Source organism: Pogona vitticeps, chromosome 2 (genome assembly GCF_051106095.1).
Source record: "Pogona vitticeps strain Pit_001003342236 chromosome 2, PviZW2.1, whole genome shotgun sequence".
NCBI lineage: Eukaryota > Metazoa > Chordata > Lepidosauria > Squamata > Agamidae > Pogona > Pogona vitticeps.
The window spans coordinates 138,687,665-138,706,830 of NC_135784.1; the positions used below are offsets into that span (position 1 = coordinate 138,687,665).

Below are 19,166 nucleotides of genomic sequence, written 5' to 3' on the forward strand. Positions count from 1 at the left end.
ATGGTGGTGGTAGTGGGGAAACAGTAATCCGCCCACAGCAACCCTGCCCATCTTACCTGGCACACTAGCTATACAGAGTACGTGAGAATTGCAAACAATGAAACTGTCTAGGATGTTCCCTGGCTGGTTGGCATCTACAATGATGACTTTTGTAGCAGAATGGGTGCTGGTACAAATCCAAACAAGGCTTGATAGCTCCTCCTGGTTTTTCAGTTCCTTCTGTTGATCCTAGATAGGAAAAATCAAGACCAAACCAAATAAATCTACAAGTTATGCAGCATATGTTTGAAGCGTGCTTTATCCAACTCTTTTTTAAGGGAAGGTTCATCTAATGAATTGCCAGATCTATTCATTGCAAGTACAATACAGAAAGTATTAAACATGTATTTATGACCAGAATTATTGTATAATATGAATAATAAAGTTTTTTACACATGCAATACTCCCCATATAATTTTTATACATACAGTGGTGCCTTGCTTAACGATGTTAATTGGTTCCATTAAAAAAATCGTTATGTGAAAACATCGTTAAGTGAAACACCATTTCCCATAGGAATGCATTGAAAACCAGTTAATCCGTTCCAATTGGAACAGATTAATGCTTGCAATCATTAGCCCACCTCCTGAAACCTATGCAAACTTAATTTGGTGTTGTTCTGAGTCTTCGTTAATTTTTGGTGATTTTTTCTTTTTCCCTCATTGAACTCTCCGTCCAATGCATTTCAATGAGAGAGAAAACAAAAAATCACCATAAATTAACGACGACTCAGAACAACACCAAATTAAGTTTGCATAGGGTTCAGGAGGTGGGCTAACGATTGCAAGCATTTAAAACATGTTCCAAACATTGTAAGACACTTAAAAATGAGCGAAAACGGAAGAGCTTCAAAAGCACTGAAGCCGGCTTCAGTGCTTTTGAAGTCCTTTCCGATGTCCGTTTTCGCTCATTTTTAAGTGTCTTACAATGTTTGGAACCTGTTTTAAATGACTGCAATCGTTAGCCCACCTCCTGAACCCTATGCAACTTTAATTTGGTGTTGTTCTGAGTCGTCGTTAATTTTTGGTGATTTTTTGTTTTCTCCATTGAAAGCCTTTAAACGGACCATTCAAAGGCTTTCAATGGAGAATTTTAAAAATCACCAAAAATTAACGACTCAGAACAACACCAAATTAAGTTTGCATAGGGTTCAGGAGGTGGGCTAACGATTGCAAGCATTTAAAACAGGTTCTAACAGTTTAAGACACTTTTACAGGAGCGAAAAAGGGACATCGTTAAGTGAAATTCCCCCATAGAGAACATCGTTAAACGATGGGGGAAATTTCTCAAAGAAACCCATCGCTGTGTGAATTCATCGTTGTATGAAGCAATCGTTGTGCGAGGCACCACTGTATATAAATTTCACTCAGAATACATATTCACGAACTATACTGAAGAAATCAAGCAGTTTTATATAGCTAGTTACTTTGTTTTCTTGTCCAAACTGTCATCATGACCCATCTAGAGAGTCTGAATATCTGTACCTCCCCATCCAGACTATCTGAAGGACTGCATCTCCCCACAGGAGCCTATTGGGGTTTTAAAATGTCCAAAAGAGACATTTCCTTCTGTCTCACTACTTTCACAGCCATTTTTTAACAAACTCTCAGAACTAGTTTAGAGTGGTCGAAATGCAACCTTTCATAGCGGCATTTAAAATCAGCATTCTACTCCAAGTTACGTATCTTTTGCAAGGCCTTTCAGTTCTGATTCTAGACACATTTTTCAGATTATAGCAAAACTGACTGTGGAATTTACACATAATTGTAAATGTTTAGAAATTCCTAATTCTCTTGTTTTTCACCATCTAAGAAATTAGGAGGTCTCAACAACGTGCACCTTTGGGCTTCTCACTCAGCTTTTCATTTTTAACAATTAGTAAGCCTAGTGGTTGACAATAAGGCTATCACTAGAAATACAAGGGTTAGATCTGTGTCAGAGGGACTCCCTTTTCACTGGAGGGCTCTAAGGCTATGTTAAAAAGAGCAACCCCGTTTTTTTCTTAAAGGAATACCTTTAAAAGTTGTACAGATATTTTTTGGTTTCATAAGTTTATAATTTCACCTTATCTGTTGGAGCCTTTCCTTGCTTACCCTCGGTTTTATCATAATAAAAAAAATCAGATGCAAAAAATGGAAATACAAAGGCCTACAGTGGACCCTCGACTTACAGACGGCTCAACTTACAGACTTTTCGAGTTACAGACTTCTCTGGCCGCAAAATTTAGATTCGACTTGCAGACGGAGAATCGACTTACAGACCAGAAAAAAACCAAAATGGAACAAAAATAGAATAAAAACTGCCAGTTATGGGATTAATCGTTTTTCAATGCATTATAGGTCAATGGAGACTCGACCTACAGACTTTTCGACTTGCAGCCACTGTTCCAATACGGATTAATTCTGTAAGTAGAGGGTCCACTGTATATAGATTATTGGAATATCTTTTTTATAGAAGACAGTTCAAAGACCATAGCTCAGTTGAGGGTACAGTTTCTGGGAAGTGGGGCTGCCCTTTGTGGTTGTAGTTGATCCAAGTTGCTGATTTCACAGCAATTTCTTCGGTGAAATTGCATGCCTCTAGAACAAAACCCCCTTTTGATGAGCTAGTCTTCTCCATAATGATAAGCACAATTCCCAAGGTACTAAACTGGCATGAGAAAGTGACCTTGTCACTTTGATTCTTATGACATCTGGCAGTCCAAATAGATCCAGCAGCCCTTTTAGATGAGCGTCCTTGAAAACGACGGACCACAAGTTACAAATTGCTCCACAAACTGTACCTCACCCTCATACAATTATATAAAATCAATCATACTTTTAATTCCAAATATTGGAGGGTGTGTGGGGAAATTGGTTCATATTCTCACCTGTGGCGATCATGCAGTAAGGAATGTGTCTTTTGGGAATTGATTTTTAGAGAAATTGGCAAAATAACAAATCAAAAGGCAACTTTATGTCCAGCATTAGGCTTGTTGTCATAATGCAAACTCATGTTTGATGTATAATTGTGTTATAATCATACTTTGTCAATCAGCATTCTCAGTTTTGTGTGCTAATATTCAGCAAGCAGTGCTAATGGGCAAACTAACCAAACAGTTCACTTAGACAAGGGAAATACACTTCTCACTTTTATGAAATATGGGGCCTGTTTATCATCAATGCTCATGTGCCATCCCTTCCAAGACTTCTGGCAGGATTGCTTTAACTGATTGATCAATTATCAGTTTTATCTTCATTTGACTACCTCCATTATTGCCCTGGCCTATGCTACTGTCAATTGTCTTTTTATTACATATATGGGCCTTAAAAACATGTTGTATTTGTTTGCACTTTTAAAAAAAGGTATATTCCACATCTTTCAAGATAATATGTAGACATAATATAGGAAGAGTTCTAGGTTTGAGGAACTGGTACCAAGTGAGCTAACTGATCATGAAACATTATCTTGTGATAGAATATTGTTTATTGACGATCCAAGAACCATCAGACAAACACTAGGTACTTATTTAAATTCACAACCAATTCTTTTTTAAAAAATACTACATAGCACAAAGTGTTAATAGGCTTCTAGAACTGTTTTACATTTTGATTTAATTTCTGGACTTACCTTGAGTTCTTGATCTAATCTATCCAAGCTGCTCTGCGATGCACTTCTCTGTTTGCTGCTCTCCACATCCACAGTTGTTACATCATTGTAGAACACACTGGCGCCAACCACTGAGCCCCCATCTCTCGTCTTCCCTCCTGATAAGTTCACTCCTACAGCACACCACAGCTTGAACAAAAGAGAACTTTATAAAAAACATTTGGTAAAATTAGGGTATTACGTCTTATGAAAGGAAGTGACAGATACCAACTTTTTAGAACAATCTGCATCATGTGAATGAATTCAGTGTAGCTGTATTTAACAGTCAGAAATCTTTAAAAACATTATTGTGTACAAATCTACAAGTCAAACTATACTATCACCACTTGGAGGCTAAAAGGTATCCCTATAAAGAGATCTTTCTTTTTCATGTCAAAAGTACCACAAAATGATTAATAATGATGCAAGATAATTTTCACCCAATGACAGGCAACATCCGGGGCAGCTGGCCATATTTTCCATAATACATGTTGCAGAGACAGATGTAAGTGTGAAAGTGCTGTTCTTTTCCACACTTACAAAGGAGTATAAGCAAAAATACCACTTTCGTCCTTTTTCTTTGGTTCTGTCAATCCCAGTCTGTAGCCTATTAAGCGACTTCTACTAACACAGCCGGGGGCTAGACTTTCCTGGGGTTCCATCCATTTTTAAAGGTGGGCAGTTTTTTATTTTCACATTCTAGCTATACCATACCGGGCTGGCTTCTTTCCCTGTGGAGTAGCTTTCGTTCTTTGTGTATGTATTTTTGAGCCTTGATGATCTGACAGCTTTTAAAGAATATTATTCCTTGCAGAGAACTTTTGCTTTGTATCTTTTAGCATTGCTTCTTATAGGTCAGCATATGATCCAAAGCAAAGGAAGCACCACTGGATAGAAAGGGATGCAACTTGCTTTTGCAGAGATTTAGGCTTGATTTAAAATGGACAAATTTCATATGTTTTGTTAGTGAAGTACAAAGAAAGAAAAGAAAACAGATCTACCTTCATGGATGCATCCTTTTCATCAAGTGGTCTCAGGTAAACAGGCACTGGTAAGTTCTTCATTTTGTTATCAACCTGACCACCACCATTTACAACCTAAAAAGCAGAGAAGAAAGCAACACTGGACACGAGTTTACAACGTGGAGCCTGCAAGAAGTCCTCAAGGTCCTGACCGAGTCTCCATTTCAGTGGCTGAAACCCTGCTGTTTTTTCATGGAAGAAGCAAGCAAATGGGCAACATTCACTCACTTTTAGCCAACAGTTAATGAGTTCTCCTCCAGGATGCTTGATTGCATGCTAAGCCAATGGGTGCATGGACCCCCAAGAATTGTGGCAGCAAGTCATTAATTGCCAGCTATACTTTAGTGAATGTTATGCTGTTTGCCTTCCACCTATGTAAAATAGCAAAAGGGTTTCAGCCAGTCTCTAACAATTATATTGCTCTCACTCATAGTGGCCTTCCTTTTGGCAACAATATAAACCAGAAAGATATAAGAATTGAATACACTATCTACCAGGGACCATCTATACATCAGGTCGAAATATTCTTCCACCTTGGTCCGACTTCTATACTTAAAAGTAAAAAAGGTTTTTTTACAGGTCTGGAGAATGTATTATTGCCTCTTTTCCCATCTTCAAGTAGGTTTCATACAAATGGGATGTGCTAAGAGCACTGAATGTCCACACATGTTGCACACCATGACACAATGACACTGTATTAATTTACTTTCATAATTTACTACATCATAGGTCAAAATATCAGTGACAGTTATAACTACAGCCTTCTTAACTAACACGGAAACAAAGGGCAATCATGTCGCCCACACTACATACTGGGTACCATACTTTTATATCCAGCGGTCGTGGTCTTTCCTTCCAGCCACTCTTATCTCACTCTAGGCACTTGATCAGCTTCTCCACATCCCACTGTCGCCTGCCCCCTCAGCCCAAGTGGAGCACTGATACTTGCCTTGAATGTTCCTCTCAGACTGGTGTGACAGAGGCATTCATAGCACAGTATGACTAATAGAGTGTCCATCATTCAATACATTTTGTCAGGTTTTTTTTAATCTACGTAAAACCAGCATCATCTTCCCTGTGCTCCAGTTTGTGACAAGCCCCTTAGAACAAGGTAGCACCCACCCACCCACCCTCTTTTCTTCTTCCATCTCCCTCCATCCTTTTCCCTTGCTCAAACGGAATCTCCCAGTTATGCATTTGCGTGCTGAATCACAGGAAGGAACTGGGGAGAAGTCTTACAACACCAAGCCAAGTAATAATATTGCAGTCACACAACACCTGGCTGTCTTAGGAATAAGCAGTTGTTCTATTATAGAAAAAGATAGGACATATTTGGGAGGGGGGCAAGCAATGTGTACATGTCTCACTAGCAATCAATATCCTACAGAAACCTGTCCGAGCCCCAGCATACCTTGCCAACTTAGTCCCTGACACAAGGGCCTATTTGCCACTGGTCCCATTATCAAGGATAATTTTCACACTAAGGCAGAACAAGGCCTATGGTAATCAGCAGCCATACTTGCTCCATCGCTGCCAAAGCCACCATTGGTGGGAGCCCTCTGGGAGCCCACCTGGGACTCCACCACCACCGAAACCGCCATCGGCGGGAGCCCACCCAGGTTTCCACCATCCCCGCGACCACTGCCAGTGGGAGCTCTCTGGGAGCCAACCTGGGCTTTCTCTGCCGCCGCGCAGGCTTCCTCCACTGCCAAAACCGCCATCAGTGGGAGCTCTCCGGGAGCCCACCCAGGTTTCCATCGCCACTGAAACCGCCGGCAGTGGGAGCCTTCGGGGAGCCCTCCCAGGCTTCCACCACTGCCTGGCCTGGGCTCTGCCACTGCTGCCCAGCTGGGCTCTACCTCCCAGACTCTGGCCACGAAGCAAGCAGCATGGACGAACCCAGCGCCAGGAGCCAGAACCTGGCTGAGATGGGTCCTCACCTCCCGGCCAGACCCCCACCACCACCGCCGCATCCCTTTCCCAAACCGTTGGGGTGAAAGAGCTACAAAGAAGCAGCCTCTTCGCCACCAATAGTCTACAGTGGTGCCTCGCATAGCGAGGTTAATCCGTTCCGGATTAACCTTCGCTATGCTGAAGCATCGTTGAACAGGGCAGGGATTTCCATTGGAATGCATTAAACATGGTTTAATGCGTTCCAAATGGGCCAAATACTCACCGTTCAGCGAAGCTTCTTAATGGCCAGCAGCCATTTTCGCGCCCTCACCTCGCTTAACAAGGGCGCGAAAACGCTGCGCGCGGCCATTTTGGGCCATTTCCGGGCTTCTGGTGGCCATTTTGGCCACCGAACAGCTGATCATCGGGCTTCGTTTTGCGAAGATCGGTAAGCGAAACGCTTACCGGTCTTCGCAAAGCGAATTTAGCCCTATTTAAAAAACGTTAAGCGATCGCATTAGCGATCTGGAAAAACGGATCGCTATGCGATTTTGTCATTATGCGGTGTGCTCGTTAAGCGAGGCACCACTGTATTTGAATTTCCCATCCCTTTCCCTGCTTTTTTCCATTTGTAAGTCAAAGCTCCATTTGCAAGTCAAAGCAAAATTTTGCAAACGGAGCTGTTCGTAAGTCAAAATGTTCTTAGGTCAAGGCGTTTGTAAGTCAAGGCACCACGGTATACTGTAAATACACTTGGTGTCAGAAGAAGCTGTCTTTGTCTGAATTAACTGGACTGCCTGAACTGAAACAAAACTCTGCTAACTTAAACCAGCACCCATCTCCGGCTACACTCTGGACTGCAGAGCACTGAGCTGATCAGTCCTTGCACTACTGACACACTCCTCACACCAAAAAGAGTCAGATTCTTTCCTCTGTGCCAAAAAGTTTCTGGAATCATACAGGGCAGTTTGCCACAATCACATTTATGGTTTTTGTAGGTTTACCAAAATACTAGACTTCCAGAGAGGTGAACAGGACCAGAGGTTCTCTTTTAAAATCAAAAGCTATGGAGATTAAGAGACTAGTTATTACCCTATTCTCAGAGGGGCAGTACTGTATATTAAAAAAGTATACAAATATATATTATATAATCTTCACCATTCTCAAAATATTTTGTAGCTCAAAGCATACAAGGTAGCACAAAATGTTTTTCAAAGGTCAAGAAAAATGTTCAGCAAGAACATTCCATTATAATGAAGGCTGAACAGGCAGCCGTCCCACTCTTTCTACAGCTCAGTGACCTTTTCTTGCTAGTTTGGTTTTCCATGAAAAGTGACATTTGTGTTTAAATGGGAAAAAATGCTGACTTTTCACAAGCAGGGCACAAAAGCCTAACTTACTGGCTTAAAATATTTCCAGATTTCAGGTTTACAGTAAACGTGATTAGATCTCAAGTATGCCCCCTTCCAACATACGATCTCTCTCCTCCAACACTTTCCTTCCAAACTGGCATAGAAGGCAAGACTCCTAAAGGAACAAAGGCCATTCCAGCATTGTGAGGAAACACGTCGCACTATTTTTTTTACAAAGCTACACCAGTAGGAAGGTAACAATGCTATGCCAGGCTTTTGAAACCCTTTGTAAACCCTGTTTAATATAATAGTTTACACAATGACTTGTGTCACAGCATTTATGGTCACTGTAATATCTACAAAGGGTTTTCAACAATATTTTTTATATCTCAAAAACAGAAAAGTATTCAGTGGCCAACCATCCCAATCTCCTCATGCTAAAGGAACACATGAGCAGTAAAGAACAGCTACGAACTCACAATAAAAATGTGCTTTTTATCTCTGCTGTGCTAGGAGATTAACATCCAATGGGCATATTCAGTTATCCAAACACAATACCTGTTTGTATTTCTGAGGAAGGCTCCAACCAAAAGCTTGTACTCTGCCATCTTCCTTCTGAACATGTGCTTTCACTTGGCGGTATTGTTCTCTCTTCTGCTCTCTGCGTGAGGCAAGGCTGGCCTCAGTCCTGGGCAAAAGAGAAAGAAAGGCCAGGAGGATTTCTGAGCACAAGTTATATTAGAATCAAGTAGCATGTATGTGGTAAGTGTGTGATAAAGTAGCAGTCTATCATGTGTGGCATCAGTATCATTTTCAACTGAAAAAGGGAAATCATTTTAACCTTATTCCCTTCCTTGTTTTTTTCCCCTCCTAAATGTAGAGGGTGACAAGCCAGAAGCAGAGATCCCTCACTGATTTTGTAGGGTTCCAATTCATTTGGACAAAGCTCACAGATAGAGGAGGCCCTCCCTCTCAAAACTTGCCACCTTCTTTGTGTACAAGTGCTATTTAAATGGCAACAGAGGGTTATGGGGCTAGAATACTCCCTGTTTTCTGTAAATCCTCCACCAGGTCTGTAGCTTTGGACTACAAGTGTACCTCAGTTTACGAATTTAATGCGTTCTCTGGGACGTTATGTACAGTACTGTGAAAAAATCGCAAACTGAAATGCGGTTTCACATAGGAACACATGTACAGGGTTGGTGCTATACACCTCCCAGGCACAATGCATCCTGGGGAAACTTGCTTTGTATTACAAAAAAAATTCATAAACCAAGGCATTATTTTCAATGGATTTTTCTTTCATAAACCAAAAATTACATTAACAAAGGTGTTTGTAAAACAAGGTACTCCTGTAGTTCTAATGGACAGGGCTTAATCCTATATATTAAAATACTGTCATGAGACAGATATTTACCATGCCTCTAGTCTAAACCATACAGCAAAACTAACAACTTCACAGAATTCTAGTAGCCAACATATTATCAACTTCTGTTACCCTGGTATGCACTGTTACAAATTTAGCTTGTGTTGTTATTTTTACTGTTATATGCTAACAATATACATGCTAGAATGGCTGGTTGTTTAGCCAGTTTTATAACTTTCTGCACCCTTTTTTCTGCACCCTTTTCACAAGCAAAAAAAGGCTTACTCTTCACTGAGGAAATCAAAGGCTTTTGATTTGTCACTTGGTAGCTGAGATAAAGTGCTGCTTCTTTTCTTGACTGATGGGGTGATGTGTGAAGTAGGTGCATTGTATTTAACATTAACGGGTGGTTCTGGTTTCTTTGCAGTGTTGCCTGATGAGCTGAATAGCCTGCTAAAACTAGGAAAAAGAAAAAAGCAGGATCATATGAGTATATAAATACACCAAATCATATGTTCATATAGCATTTTCCAAATTACTTTATTCAAAACATATAATTAAGGGTGAGTAGCGGGGGGGAGACCCCAAAAGAGCAGCCATTAATTGTTGAGTACAGCTACACTGTCAGGACAATAGCATCTCTTTATAACACTCACTAAAGTTATGCCATGCGCTTGCAAAGCAAGAATACAGACAAAATAAACATCCCTGTGGACAAGGGTTGGAGAGTGGTTAGATATTTTTAAATATGATATTAGAAGTGGAGATATTTTTCTATGTGAATGTAGGGCTGGCATTTAAAAAAAAATCATGCTGGCTCACAGAAATCAGACTCTGGCACCGAGAATTTGAAATGCATTTCAGCTTAGCCAACATGTAAAGCAAAGATCTACTGGGGTGCGCCATTTGGATTTTCTGGACTTCAACCTTCACTCTAGGGATCTGAAAACTACAAATGGAGCACTCCAACGTCTACCACTGAAGTAATCAGAAGGCATTGGACATACCAAGGCAAGATGTAGTCTATGTCTCACTTCCTTGTACAACATGGTGGCACTACTGACCTATCTTACAATTTAATCACACAATGTAGTTATAGCAGTTTGATACCACTTCGATTGCTGTGTGTCTACCCTATGGAATTCTGGGATCTGTAGCTTGGTGAGATGCTTAGAATTCCTTGCTGTGATGGGGGAATGCACTAGAATTCCAAGTATTTCCCCAAACTACAAATCTTATGATTTTACAGAATGGAACCATGGTAACTGAACCGGCATCAAGCTGATGTACTTGTGCAGTGTGTACGTATATACACTCGAAAGTAATCTCTATACATGAGATAGTTTGCACATTGTAATAATCTAAGCACCATGTGTATGCAACAGAGTATAACTTCATTGGAGTACAAAATTCAGTCAAAGTTCTCTACATCTGAAAGTAAAGTTGAGCAATACTGGCTTAGGTTCAGAATGTGAGTTGCAATTTTAAAAAAAGAGAGGAAGACAGAGCCACTATTCTTCAGGAAACAAAATCTTAACAACTGAACTATTCAACATGTCAACCCTATAACGGTACAAACATATCCACTTTTATCAGGTAACCGGGTACTAAAATATCCCTATATCATGCGATAATAAAAACTCTTGACAACAGAAAAGGCTTTCCAATAAAGCCATCTCTCATCACAGTTTTAGTACTTTCTCGTGTTCTTATGTTTAGTAAGAATATTAAGCTTGAATTACCAATTTGCAAAAAATCTTTGGTGAAGCCAAATTATATGCAAACTACAACAAAGCTACACATATTTCAGTTTATTTTAATAAGCACAGAACTACTGCTACAGTATCCTTATTTATTTTATCAGTACTGCTACAGAAAACTCTAAATTATTCGATTGGAATTGGGGTGTCTACATTTTTTAAAATTTCTTAATTAAGTTAGGCAATTATGTTTCTCAGCCAAGTGCATGAGCATTGCAAGATGCATCTTATGATACAATTTGTCTTTAAGATCGGTCTTACCCAGCTGGCATACTAGATTGCAAAAAGAAAAAAATTGTGATTATCAGTCACTTTGCTACTGAAGAAAGAAAAATATTTACTTTAAAGAAAAAACTAAATACATCATAAAATTTGAATACTTACAACTGCCAAAGACTTGATCTCTTCTTCTCTTGCATGGCTGGATTTTCTCTTGATGCCCTAAAGGGGGAGGAAAGCTAATTAGTTAAGCAACAAGAGCAGAGATGACCTAGAATGTTCTACATTTCATATCTAAGTAACAATAGGATAGTGCTCAATATTAAAACCCTATACCAATGATTCCCAACCTTTGTGACCGCCTTTTATAACAGCCAAGTAACCTGCGACCCCTACCACATTTGCACAAAAATGCATTTTTAATGAGGGCAAGTCCTCCCTCCTTAAGAAATTAGAGGCTTCCTCCCTCCTCAAGAGAGGCTTCTTTCTCCTCCAAAGGGAGGGTTCTCATACATTCACGCACACACTAACTTTAATATCCCGCGCAAGGAAGGAATTATTTAACAAGGGCTACAACACATATAAGGCAACCTGAAACCACCTCAGAAAATGCTCTGTGACCCCCTTGGGAAACACTGCACTATACCATAAAGTTTTTTAAAGAAGAGGAATGTGTTTTGTACGCAAAGCTTCCATAACATATTATTTTCCAAATGGATTCTAAATAAGGATCAGAGATTATGAAAGAACTGTGCATCAGCACATTTGTGCATGAAGAGAAGCCAAAATTTAGCAAAAGCAGCATTCAAATAGTATTTATTCAAACTCTGATTCATCCCATGTGAAAATGGTTTTTTAAAATCTAATAGTGTGATCAAGGTCATTAAAAATCCATCCTCAAGAGAACTTCTGTTTAATACAAGCAGAAGGGCAGAGAGGAAAAGAAAAAAAATAGTTTTCCTAACAAATCTATTTGACATTTAGATCTGCCCCCTCCCTTCCACTGGCAAAGCACACTAGCATTCAATTATAATGAAAAGATAAAACAGCTCCACACAAGAGTGGTATTGTAAAAGCTATAAATAAGACAAAATGTTGTCTGCATGTCAAACACATGGTTGCATTGCCCATAAGAACAACATTTGCCACCTGATTACCATTTCGTCTGTCTTGTACAAAAGACAGTTGTCCAGTGCAAGAACAAGAGCAAATACCCACAGCTCTGCCTGCAGACACTGAATCAGCCATGCGCACAAGAGAAGTCGAACGGTTTCATTCTAGAATGTGGCTGCAAATCTGTCTAATGCAAAATAATCCAACTTAGCCACAAACGGATGTACAAATGTAATTACTAGTTACAACTAAGACACAGCAATTACATCAGGCCATTAGATGGCAGCAGAATAGAGTGTTTTGATAAGTTAAAAAGGCCAAACTAAAAAGCCAATAAGGGAGAGAAGGATCTCTTCTTAAGGGGACAAAAGGTATCTGAGCAAGTTCCCTGCAGTCTGCCCTCATATTTGTATCACCATGTCAGAGGTATCTCTAGAGAGAAGTAGACACTGAGGGATGTGTTCTCTCCTGTCCCTTAGTCGTTGAATAGATACAACACACATTCCATGATTTGGGCATGTTTACATTTAACATACAGAAATCTGTCACCATTATGTTCAGTTTGGTCCCAAATTAATATTCAGCAACCTAGCAAAAAAACCAACAAGTTATCCCATCCCGTGGCCATTACCAAAACAAGAAAAGAAAATCTGGTACCGAGTAATCTTTGCACATAAGGTGTATTATACATGTTATATACAGCTCGCTCACTCTTTCTTTCATGTGCATGCACTCACTCCAGCCTGGCACACTCAGTACACATAAATGATACTTTAGAGCCAGATATTAAATGAACTAGTAAACTAACAAGCAAAGAGCCATTGGATACACAACAGGATTCCCATGCATACTCTGAGAATGAAGGAGCACTCAACAGGACTGCCGGTGTACATTTAGTCAGGAACTATAGAGAGGCACAGACCCCACTGCTTCCACATCTAGCCTTTCAATATGATCAATGGAATAATCTCACCCCACTATCCTTTTGCTAAGATTCTAACTGTGAGGACAGCTTGGTAGGATTAGAATTTCCACTTGCTGTCTAGATACTGCTACTTCTGCATGCCATACACTGCCCTAACCACAAGGGCTTTCTCCAGAGACACTCTGAAGCAGATTCTATTTTTTAAAAAAATCAATTGAAAATAGAGCCAACAGCCCACAGGCTAGTACTCTGTACCCAATACTCTGTTTCAAAATGTTATCCCTTATTTAGTCCCCAGATGCTGAGAACCTGACTCTCACATGGTAGGAGATTCTTTAGGATCGGGCAATATGTGGCCCTCCAAATGAGGGTCCATCAACCCTAGTGAGCATAGGTAATGATGTGAGACCATTAGAGCTGGTGCCTTATCAGAGAACAAACTACAGCACATTTCTATTTATAATGAATGCACCTTCCACATACCTGCAAGTTATACAATGCTCAAACCAATTCACACAATGCCCCTGTGGAAGGTGGATTCTTACAAAATGCCTTTAAAAGTTCTCAAATGCTTATGCCATAGTAAACATGTTGGGTACAAAAAGAATCTTTCATTTCTTCCAGAGACTTCAAAATGGCTACGTTTCTGGAAACTGCTTCATTTGAAAAAAAATGACAGATGCACCAAATACAACATTTTCCCACTAATTAAAACTAGATTGAACGTGACTGTTGACTTCTTTTATGCTTGGACAACAACGTGTTTATCTGTGACTCATAATAAAATATTAGTAACTGAATTATTTTTTAAAACATGTATTACATTAGAAAGAAACATTTTCTTTAGAAGGAAAAGCTTTTGAGGTGCTTTATCTCCAACATAGCACAAGCACAACAACATGTACTTGCCGTATCATCTCAGTCCATCGCACAGCTTCCTGGAGCTCCATCAGCCTCTCTTTATACTGGTTTCTTTCCATCAGGACACGGGCCATCTCAACTCGAGTGAAGCGTTTCCTCTGAGCAGTTGGAATGTCACTCTGCATATTAAAAGCGGGGGAAGCAAGTTTAACATATCACATCAGATATGTATCATCTGTGTAATGAAGAACTCTGATTTTCTGTGACCCACAGCCTACATGAAAGGTCTAACTTAGGTACTGAAAAAGAATTCAGTGGTCTTTATTAGCTGCAGAAGGGTACAAGGTTTGGCAAAGGACAGGAGGATACAGTGGCAACCATGGAAGAAGCCTCTCACTAGCTCCTCTGGGTTCAAAGCAGGTAGAAGAAACTGATTAGGCATCTCCCACCCCAGAATCCCTATGCCCGGCCTTGATCTACTTATCAACTGCAAAACAAGCTCCATTCTTGCCACGGAAAGAATAAGCACAGAATTTGCCCCTGTCATTCGACAGAAAGACCAGATTTGTTAGCCCACCTCAGAACGGTATTAAACAACAAGAGAACAAGATCTAAAATGTCAACAAAATTACATACATCATCTTCTTCCTTTGCTTTTTGTCTTGCTTCTTCTGCTTCTGCTCGAGCTCTAAATAAGATACAGGACATATCAATGAAATGAATCACAAAAATTCTTTTTCAGATCCCCTCTGCCACACGCACTTGGAGCACTACACTCACTTTCGAAGTTCTTCTTCCAATTCCTTATTCTTCTCTTCAAGCTTCTGCTTGGCTAGTTTCACAGCTTCCAGCTCTCCTCTAAGCACGTCCTTCTCACAAGTTAGGTCATCCACTTTAGCTATCAAGTCATTCTTCACTACATTCAAGGCATTTCTAAAACCAGAGACAGTCCACAGTCATATTTGTAACAGTAGCACTGCAAAATAAGTAAACATCCACTATGATGTTTTATTTCCATCTCACAATTCATGTAATAAGGTGTTGTCCCTGATCTCTCTCTCTCTCTCTCTTTTTCTGTCTCTTTCTCTTTTTCAGATTGATTATATTCTCTGCAGCCAAAGATGGAGAAACTCTATACAGTCAGCAAAAACAAGACCTGGAGCTGATTGTGGCTCTGATCATCAGCTCCTTATAGCAAAATTCAAGCTTAAACTGAAGAAAGCAGGAAAAACCACTGGCCTATTCAGTAAAATCTAAACCAAATCCCTTATGAATACACAGTGGAAGTGAAAAACAGATTTAAGGAACTCGATTTGGTGGACAGAGTTCCTGAAGAGTTTTAGTTGGAGGCTCATAACATTGTACAGGAGGTAGCAACAAAAACCATCCTAAAGAAATGGAAATGCAAGAAAGCAAAGTGGCTGTCCAACGAGGCCGTACAAATAACAGACAAGAGAAGGGAAATAGGGAAAGTTATAGAAAATGGAATGCAGACTTCCAAAGAATAGCAAGGAGAGACAAGAGGGCCTTCTTAAACGAACAGTGCAAAGATTTAGAGGAAAAGAATAGAAAGGGAAAAACGAGAGATCTGTTCAAGAAAATTGGAGATATTAAAGGAACGTTTTGTGCAAAGATGGACATGATAAAGGGCAATAATGGTAGGGACCTCACAGAAACAGAAGACATCAAGAAGAGGTGGCAAGAATACACAGAGGAATTATATCAGAAAGATCTGGATGTCCCAGACCACCCAGATAGTGTGGCTGCTGACCTTGAGCCAGACATCCTGGAGAGCAAAGTCAAGTGGGCCTTAGAAAGCATGGCTAACAACAAGGACAGTGGAAGTGATGGCATTCCAGTTGAACTATTTAAAATCTTAAAAGATGACCCTGTTAAGGTGCTACAATCAATACACCAGCAAGTCTGGAAAACTTAGCAGTAGCCAGAGGATAGGAAAAGATCAGTCTACATCCCAATCCCAAAGAGGGGCAGTGCCAAAGAATGCTCCAACAACTGTACAACTGCACTCATTGCACAAACTAGCAAAATGATGCTCCAAATCCTCCAAAGTAGGCTTCAGCAGTATGTGGACTGAGAAGTCCCAGAAGAACTGGATATGGAACAACTGATTGTTCTGATTGGTCTGAAGCTCAAATTCAAAAAAACAAAGATCCTAGCCACTGGTCCCATCACCTCCTGGCAAATAGAAGGGGAAGATATGGAGGCATTGACAGATTTTACCTTCTTGGACTCCATGAGCACTGCAGATGGTGACAGAAGCCACGAAATTAAAAGACGCCTGCTTTTTGGGAGGAAAGCGATGACAAACGTTGACAGCATCTTAAAAAGCAGAGACATCACCTTGCCAACAAAGGTCCGCATAGTCAAAGCTAAGGTTTTTCCAGTCGCGATGTATGGAAGTGAGAGCTGGACCATAAAGAAGGCTGACCGCTGAAGAATTGATGCTTTTGAACTGTGGTGCTGGAGGAGACTCTTGAGAGTCCCCCGGACTGCAATGAGAACAAACCTATCCATTCTAAAGGAAATCAACCCTAAGTGCTCACTGGAAGGACAGATCCTGCAGCTGAGGCTCCAGTATTTTGGTCACGAGAAGACTCCCTGGAAAAGACCTTGATGTTGGGAAAGTGTGAAGGCAAGAGGAGGAGGGGACAACAGAGGACAAGATGGATGGAGAGTGTCATTGAAGCAACCAACATGAATTTGACTAAACTCCGGGAGACAGTGGAAGACAGGAGGGCCTGGCGTGCTCTGGTCCATGGGGTCACGACGAGTCGGAACACGACTTAACGACTAAACAACAACAGTGGCTGATTCTCTCACCAGTTGCCTACTGATTTTATACAGACAGCTCTTTCCCTGCTGTTGCTAATTGTGAGGAGTAAGATGTCTATACCAGGATCATTGGGACAGGGGGTGGAGGCAGATCTCCCCGCCCCCCCAAACAATCCTAACACAGACTGTTCTTCCCTTGCTGGAAGGACGTAACTATATTAGGATTGCTGATCTCCACTCCCACTGAGAAGAAAGGATCACTGGGATGGGCATGTGTACGGACACACATTTGTGTAGTGTTCCTGAACAACCATCATATGCCATCCTCAGGAATAAACAGGCTGTAGAGTCCTTTCTTTTCAATATTCCAAGCCCCATAGGGATGCAATTGATTAAGGCATGATGAGAATCATCTCCTCCTACTGATTATCAACTGCATGCAGTAATCAGATTTGAAACACAGCCTTGGAATTGAAATCACTTGTTAACATGTAGCATTTTTGCATTTATCCTCCACAAACAAATCTAATTCCTCTTCGAAAAATGATAACCCACAATAGGATTGGTTTCCTTCTGAGGATTCTGGAGCTAAAATATATATATATTCTAGGGTGTTTATGTTTTAGGCTGCATGAAGGTAGTGGAGAGGGAAAAATGTTTGTCCTCCAACTTCTGAGGGAAAAAACAACTTCTGCCATTGGAAGCAGCCTTTTATCTACATGCCATCTAAAATGGGGATGGCTATATACTTTATACAGAATAGACCCTGTCTAGATGGGTGGGGTATAAATCTAATAAAATAAATAAATAAAATAAATTATCAATGGGTAATAACATTAAGCATTTGAGAGAAAGAGAGAGAGAGTTCCCTTTTCTTTCTTTCTTTCTTTCTTTCTTTCTTTCTTTCTTTCTTTCTTTCTATCTATCTATCTAAATATCAATATCAATCGATCAATTATCTATATATAAAAGGAACAACAGTATTTCTACATTTAAAAGCTGGGTAATGATTACTCACTTGGTTTCTAGCAGTTGCGTATTTTCTAAGATAAGGTTTTCAACTTCACGACCCATTCCTTTCAAAAGACAGAACAGAGGAAACAACTGAAAAACACTGAAATTTCCACTCATGTGTTATATGTCAAATGAGTGTGCTCTACGCCAGAATTCAATGTGTGTTCTGAAGTTCACAGAGTTACTGCAGACACAAGATTCCCCCATTCATTTCAATGCAGGATCTTGACCAACATACACAAGTAATCCTGTGTTCAAATTGCCTTCCTCCACTGAAATAAATGCTGATAAGAAGTTCTATGTGTACACTGCTGCCCGTAAATGCTAAACTGACAAGTGTTTTCAAATATAATTATGATTTGCCGTCAGATTTTTAAAGATCCAATAAACTGACTTAAGAACATAAAATGCATTGTGTACAAATGTTTACTGTTTGACTGCCTTTGGATTTTCTTTTTAAGTAAATTGTATTAAAGTTTGCAACCATTGCAAATTAACAGAAGTTCTTACCACATGCATCAGAAAAAAAACAGATGCTGAATGTGAAAAGTTCAGACAATGGAGAGTCCTTGCAAATGTTCCCCAAATGAGATGATGCCTTACCAAAGAAATTATGGTCTTTAATGCCCATGCATCCCATGAAGAGCAAGAAGAAGAAGAAGAAGAAATATTTCATGTAAGGAAGAACAGTACAGATGACATACAGCACAAGAGTAGTAATGTATGAGATATAGAGTTTGAAGCAAAGCCAAAACTAGATGTTTAAAAGCCAAATGGTTCTTGATTTTAAGAGAGCTAGACCCAACAGTTAAAAGCGAGCAGTATTAAAACATTGCTGGGAACCTAAAAACAGCTTTGCTAAACCAAGGAATTACCCACAGCTTGGAAACTGACTGACTGATTAGAGTACAGCTGCCAGAAAGATTGGCTGCAGGGATTCTGGGAGCTGCAGTCCAAATAACAACTTTTACAAGGTATAGATCTATCTAGTCCAGACTTCTCTGTCCCTTGATGGCCAAGAACACACCTTTCAAAATTCAGCATTCCCCTTTAGTGTATGTTGAGTAGCCTATATTCAGAAACATGTACGTACTCCGGAAAATGGAAATCTTCTTTAGCCTTCAAGGCTAAATGAGAAGCCTACCAACCATGAATGCGACAAATTTTCTCCCCAACCCACAC

General features: G+C 40.1%; 1 protein-coding gene across 13 annotated transcripts in view; it reads right to left on the reverse strand.

Annotated features, from left to right (window-relative positions):
• SPAG9 (sperm associated antigen 9) overlaps window positions 1-19,166 on the reverse strand; it is a 120,408-nt gene that overhangs the window by 31,568 nt on the left and 69,674 nt on the right. For 7 of the 13 annotated variants that reach the window (XM_020814977.3, XM_020814930.3, XM_072990634.2 and 4 more), the window contains 10 exons: window positions 17,989-18,046; window positions 14,958-15,110; window positions 14,814-14,865; window positions 14,226-14,356; window positions 11,444-11,500; window positions 9,585-9,758; window positions 8,492-8,621; window positions 4,668-4,763; window positions 3,649-3,816; window positions 57-228 (listed from right to left, as the gene is read on the reverse strand). In XM_020814977.3, the coding sequence (XP_020670636.3) occupies window positions 57-228; window positions 3,649-3,816; window positions 4,668-4,763; window positions 8,492-8,621; window positions 9,585-9,758; window positions 11,444-11,500; window positions 14,226-14,356; window positions 14,814-14,865; window positions 14,958-15,110; window positions 17,989-18,046 (1,191 nt within the window). The remainder of the gene's footprint in view (window positions 1-56; window positions 229-3,648; window positions 3,817-4,667; window positions 4,764-8,491; window positions 8,622-9,584; window positions 9,759-11,443; window positions 11,501-14,225; window positions 14,357-14,813; window positions 14,866-14,957; window positions 15,111-17,988; window positions 18,047-19,166) is intronic. The other 6 variants (XM_072990632.2, XM_078384237.1, XM_078384238.1 and 3 more) reach the window with 1 other exon arrangement.